The 6,544-nt window shown below is 40.7% G+C and overlaps 1 protein-coding gene across 1 annotated transcript in view; it reads left to right on the top strand.

The window, feature by feature from the left end:
• The first annotated feature begins 1,669 nt into the window (after positions 1 to 1,669).
• Positions 1,670 to 6,544, top strand: part of tex9 (testis expressed 9) — a 32,589-nt gene continuing 27,714 nt past the window's right edge. Inside the window, exons 1-4 of the mRNA XM_055660964.1 lie at positions 1,670 to 1,810; positions 4,786 to 4,880; positions 4,965 to 5,028; positions 6,002 to 6,078. Coding sequence (XP_055516939.1) covers positions 1,781 to 1,810; positions 4,786 to 4,880; positions 4,965 to 5,028; positions 6,002 to 6,078 — 266 coding nt within the window. The 5' untranslated portion in view covers positions 1,670 to 1,780. The remainder of the gene's footprint in view (positions 1,811 to 4,785; positions 4,881 to 4,964; positions 5,029 to 6,001; positions 6,079 to 6,544) is intronic.

Genomic DNA, 6,544 nt, shown 5'->3' with positions numbered 1-6,544 from the left:
CAGGCAGTGAAGTAAGTTGATGGCATGTTGGCCGTTAGGCATGTTGGATGTTAGGGGAATCCAGAACCACAGTTTAAGAATAAGGGGTAGGCCATTTAGAACAGAGATGAGCAAAAATCTTTTCACCCAGAGAGTTGTAAAGCTGTGGAATTCTCTGCCTCAGAAGGCAGTGGAGGCCAGTTCTCTGGATGCTTTCAAGAGTTAGATAGAACTCTTAAAGATAGCGGAGTCAGGGGATATGGCGAGAATAGCGGAGTCAGGCGATATGGGAACATGGCACTGATTGTGGATGATCAGCCATGATCATATTGAATGGTGGTGCTGGCTTGAAGGGCCGAATGGCCTAATCCTGCACCTATTGTCTATTATCTATTTTCAAAAATGTTCCATCCTCAATTTAGTTCATGGTTTACTGGCATTCAGAAAACTCCCACACCTTTCCAGGAAACAGAGAAACTTCAACCAGGGAGTTGAAGAAAAGGCAAAACATACAGTTGAATTGTTTCAGTTATCTGAGGAAATAAAAGTCTGTGACCTATTGCTGCATAATGTTTCTTCATAAATGTCAGCTTTCCCAACCTCCGCACCAGTCCTTGCTACACTAGGCACACTAGCTTTTGGCCTTAAATAAGACACTGGTTACCTTTTCATTCATTGTAATGACGCATTGTCTGAGCTCTGGAAGGATTGATAGAATTACAGAAATTGAAGTACTGTGCAATAATTTATATCATGTATGATCAAAAATCAAAAACTCTTTATTAAACTGCATTTCTAATTTGAAAAAAAGGAAATATATTTTAATTCAATTAAATTCTAAAATGTTTTATCCATTTAGGACGCATTTAGTAACTCAGTCAGTGTCTCTAGAGAAAAGGAATAGGTGGTGACGTTTCAAGACTCGGCTTGTACACGCTAGAATTTAGAAGATTGAGACTTATAGAACTTACAAAATTAGATGTGGCCCTTACAAAATTCTTAAGGGGTTGGACAGGCTAGATGCAGGAAGATTATTCCCGATGTTGGGGAAGTCCAGAACTAGGGGTCACAGTTTAAGGATAAGAGGGAAGTCTTTTAGGACCAAGATGAGAAAATAATTTTTTACACAATGGTGAATCTGTGGAATTCTCTGCCACAGAACATAGTTGAGGCCAGTTCATTGGCTATATTTAAGAGGGAGTTAGATGTGGCCCTTGTGGCTAAAGGGATCAAGGGGTATGGAGAGAAGGCAGGGATGGGATACTGAGTTGGATGATCAGCCATGATCATATCGAATGGCGGTGCAGGCTCGAAGGGCCGAATGGCCTACTCCTGCACCTATTGTCTATGTTTCTATGTTTCGGGTTGAAATGTCATCTATTACTTTTCTTCAGAGTTGTTGTCTGTCCCGCTGAGTTACTCCAGGATTTTGTGTTTATCTTTGGTGTAAACTAGCATCTGCAATTCCGTCCTATACATTTACCTTAGCATCGTCTGCTTTGATCTGTCGTCTTCGCACCTTACCCTTCCTTATCTCCGTGTCTCCCTCTTCTCTGACTGTTAGTCTGAAGAAAGGTCTCGACCCATTCCTTTTCTCCAGAGATGTTGCTGCCTGTCCCGCTGAGTTACTCCAGCATGTTGTATCTGTCTTCGGTGTAAACCCGCGTCTACAAGTGTCCTGTGCCCGGCCTGCAGGCGGTGTCACCTCAGGGCCCGGCCTCACCGAGTCTCCATCCCGCCCTCCACAAACCTCGCGCTCTTTCCCAGCTCGTTACCCTGGAAACCGGGCGGCGGCGACGCCATGGAGGGTCGGCGACGGCCGGCGAGCTCGGTGAGAGGCGGCCGGGGGGAGGGAGGGAAGGAGGGAAGGAGGGAGGCTTTGCACCGGCAGTGAGGGGCTCGGCTTCATTCTCCAGAAACCGGTTCACTCGCTGATATGTTCTGATCGTTTACCCGGGCATTGCCGCACGGGGTCTGACCGGAGGAGGACTCGGGCTTCATCGCCATTGAGGCGGTGCCGTTCCCTTCCATTGGAAGTTCCAAAGGACCAGCTTGTGAACTACACTGAATATAAGACACAAAATACTGGAGTAACTCAGCGGGTCAGGCAGCATCTCTGGGGAACAGTTATAGGTGACGTTTCGGGTCGTGACACTTCTTCATTCTGAGCAAAGATACCTCTAGTATATTTGATTCTGAGGATCAGGGGAGTTGCAGGGGTTAATGTGCATCTGGACGCTGGCCGACATGTGTTATTGTGTACAGTATTAGGATTTTGTTCATTGCCAGTTATCTGCTGATCATTAAAAAAAATAATTGTAGTCACAGCAGCTCAGGTTTCAGCAATTCAATAAACATGACCAGCACAGGTTTATAGGCACAGAACACATTTGAGATTATTTTCTTCCATAATAACGATACTTTTCTTTCTGGTGATTACTTGTATTTGCTTCATAAGTTTGGGTAGTTAAGTGAGTCAAAAACTCATCTTCTATTGAACTCTTTGGGCAAACGGTTTATAGTCATTGAGTACACTTGAAACTTAAACCTGGCAAAAAAATTGCTCTCCAGCCACTGACCCCATTCCTCTTGTACGCAATTGTAAGCAATTTCAATCAGGTTGTTTGCAACTGTGGTATCATATTCCACCTCCATTGAGCTTCACTTCATTATATATGTCAATGCCATCACAAACACAGATAGTTTATACCTTGTTTTGTTCACACCTCGGCTCTTTTGCTGAAGCCCTCATTCATGCTTTTGTTACCTCAAGACTTATCTAATTATTGCAGTCTTGGCTGTCCTATTTTTACAAAAAGTAAAGGTCATACAAAACTCTTCTGCCTACATCTAAATTTTCGCTGAATTATAGATGCAGCAGGCAATTAGGAAGGCAAGTTATATGCTGGCTATCAAAGATTAAATATGTTTTCTTACAATTATATAGGGCCTTGGTGAGATTACATTTGGAGTAATATGTACAATTTTGGTTTCCTTGCCTAAAACAAAGTTTGTTTTGGAGGGAGTTTGGTGAAAATTCACTGGTCTATCGTGTAAAGGGAAGTATAGTTTAGAAGAATGAGGGGGTCGCATATTGAAACATATAAATTCTCAGAGGGCTGGACAGGATATCTTTGGGGAGAATATTTTCCTTGGGTGCAGATTCTGGAACCAGGCTTCACAGTCTCTGAATAAAGATGATGGCCATTTAGCTCTGGTAGGGGGGAAAGGTTTCTTCACTCAGCGCACAGTGAATCTTTGAAATTTTGCATTTTGAATTGTTGTGGAGACTTCATTACGATTCCATGCAAAACTGTGATAAATAAATTTGAGGGTTTTATGAATTGGGCAGGAAATTATTTTGAGGTAAATGAGTAATTGTTATCTTATTTTTTAGGTCTTTTGATCACCCCTGCACTTGCAGATCTACATTATTTCCCCATAAATTAAACATATAAAATATATAACAATTGAAATTGATATAAAATCCTAATCTTGTTAGTCTTATCTTCAGCTTCAACATTCCCTCTAATTTCCCAGTCAGTAACCTTAAGGTATCTGCAGTTCTCCAATTCTCTCCTCTTGATCAACCCTGAAATGAATCACTCCATTGTTAGAAGCTGAGCCTTGAGTTGCCAAGCCTTACACCCTGGAATTTTCTCCCTAAATCTCTTTGCCTCTCTTTTCCGCTTTACTTCACCCATAAATCCACCATTGACCTCGTTTTATTGTTATCTGCCCTAATATCTTCTAATGTAGTTCAGCATAAATTCTCACTTGATAATGCAAATGTTTTGTTGCTCTATTACCTTATAGACATTGCACAAATGGAAGTTAGTCACAATTATAACAGGGAAACGCCAATGATGAAAGGAGTGGGAGCAAAAATAGTGATCAATTTATCTGCTTTATTTGTCATTTGTGAGACAAATGTTGGCAAGGATACTCAAAAGGCTCTTCTTCAAAACACCTCATTTGAAAAATAGTATTTCAGTAGTGCACCACACTAAATAATGCACATGCAATATTAAAACAGTATCCCTGATACAGTAAAAATGTGATCAAATGCTCTCTGGTTTTTCAGAAATTCCACTGGCTTGGCATCTGACTCACAAGGTGATGTTTGCTGATCTTCTTGTCCACTTTCCAGGACCCGGTTTCTTGTGCTCCCGGTCCTCTCCACGAGGTCCTCATTCCAATGCTTCCTGACTACTTAATGGGGCCTGGGACCAGGTGTCTGCATTCCCCGTTGCTTGCTGTGACCCTGTTTCTTATATTTTCTGTCCATTTGCCAAAGCTTTAGTTTCCTCATTCTTTGCTCACTCACTGGGGACCCTGTTCCTTTGCTCTATTAAAACATACCTAGTTCTATTTCCCACACTCCTTTTAAACATGCAGTGTTCACTACACGTTACCACGTAACATCTTTTTTGTGAAGAACTGAATTAAATGTGTGTTGGAGTATTATTAAAATAACATCTGGTATTCCAGAAAATCTGCCAGATAAAGCACCGCCAAAGCCATGAGCTTGCCGGTTTAATGCAGTTTTACTATATGATCATGGACTCTCTAAGATGAAGTGTATGGAACTAGGATGTGAGTGGTTTTCCATATATCCAGAGAAGTGTTTGTTGTAATAGATCAGAACAAATTGAACCTAACAGCATTTTTGCCAATTGCTTGTCTCAATATTTTCTTGATTGTTTGATCAATTAATTTCAGCGTTTGCCACTGATACAAAAAAAGTTATAATATTAACTTTTAAAATAACTTTTCTGTATTGGTTATGTGTTCTTTTGAAACTAGACGAAGAAAGCAATGTCTAATAGATCTGGCTCGCTGCCATCAGCTTCAGCAAAGAAAGTTCCTCCAGATTTACTCACTAAAGAAGAAGAGTACAAGTACGTATGTTTTTCTTCATTAGGTTATATTTTAATGTAGTTATTCATTGCCTATTTTTAATAAAACATGTCATATTTAATTAGGAAATTGAATGCAGAATTGGAAGCAAAAACAGCTGAACTGGTGCGGCAAGCTGAAGAAGTTATGGTGAGTTCGAGTGATTTATGAAGTTATTGCATTTTAGTCATGTTTTAAAATGCTTTAGTAAGGTGGTGCCTCCAAATGCTGACTCATAACGCATACAGGATATTGGAGGTGCTAACTTACATGGCACAAACAGGCAATGAAGATATCCAACAAATGAAAATTAATTATCATCTTCTGACATTCAATGGCATTATCATTACTAAATCCCCAACTATCAAAACCCTGGGATTACCACTGACCAGAAACTGAACTGGAGTAGTCATTTACATAATGTAGCTAGAAGAGCAGGTCAGAGCCTTGGAATCATACAGTGAGTAATTCACCTAATCCCCCAAATCCTGGCCACCGTCTACAACATGAAGTCAGGATAGAAATACTCTCCACTTGCCTGGATGAGTGCAGTTTCAACAACACTCTAGAAGGTCAACACCATACAGGACACCATACCATTGCCGACTTGAAAGGCACGCCATTCACAACCATTCACTCACTCTTCCACGGGTACACAAGAGCAACAGTTTGTACCATCTGCAGGATGCACTGCAACTAATTCACTAAGACTCCTTAGACAGCACCTTTGAAAAGCATGACCTCTACCAGCTAGAAGAAGGGCAGAAAAAAAACTGGAAACACCAAGGTATAAGTTGTCCTCCAAGCCACACACCATCATGACAGAAATATCACTGTTTCTTCACCTTGAAGTCCTTCCAAAACTGCATTGTTGATATACCAAACCTCAGGGATTGCACTGGTTCAAGATGGCAGCTTACCACTGCCTTCTCAGGGGCAATTAGGGTTGGGCAATTAAATACTCATTCAGCCTGCTATGCCTACATCCCTTGAATGAATAGGGAAAAAAACACCTATATCAGTATTCCTTCTCCTTTTATAGATAGTTTATATTTTGTAATTCTATCATGTTGATCTATTATATTACTGAATGTCTCAAATAGTTGAATAAATCTGTGTTTAGAAGGGACAAGAGGAAATGTTTTCTCAATCAACGCCACAGAATGAAACATCTGCATTAATGGACAAAGAGAAACTGAGGTAACATAATTAGCCTCTGAAGAAATGGATTGTTATGAATGAATGTTATGCTTTATAAGTATGTTTAATAAGTGAAAACACCCAGTCCTTTCTCAAGCAGCTTTATGTCATCTCTGTTTAAGAAAGAACTGCAGATGCTGGCAAATCGAAGGTAGGCACAAAATACTGGAGTAACTCAGCGGGTGAGGCAGCATCTATGGAAAGAAGGAATTCACTAGTCTTACTGTCTCCCCTTATTTTCTTTCCTTGTCCCGCCCCCTCCCCTGACATCAGTCTGAAGAAGGGTCTTGACCCGAAACATCGCCAATTCCTTCTCTCTGCCTCACCCTCTGAGTTACTCCAGCATTTTGTGTCTACCTTTCTGTCATCTCTTTTCATTTAAACAGCATGTGCTCTGGTTTTCTGTTCTACCAAAGTCAATAACTTTACTACCCTATATTATACATTTTTTCTAATGTTTTTCCAT

Source organism: Leucoraja erinacea, chromosome 33 (genome assembly GCF_028641065.1).
Source record: "Leucoraja erinacea ecotype New England chromosome 33, Leri_hhj_1, whole genome shotgun sequence".
Lineage (NCBI taxonomy): Eukaryota > Metazoa > Chordata > Chondrichthyes > Rajiformes > Rajidae > Leucoraja > Leucoraja erinaceus.
Note: the sequence above shows the minus strand (reverse complement) of the source record. Positions and strands in the feature narration are given on the sequence as shown.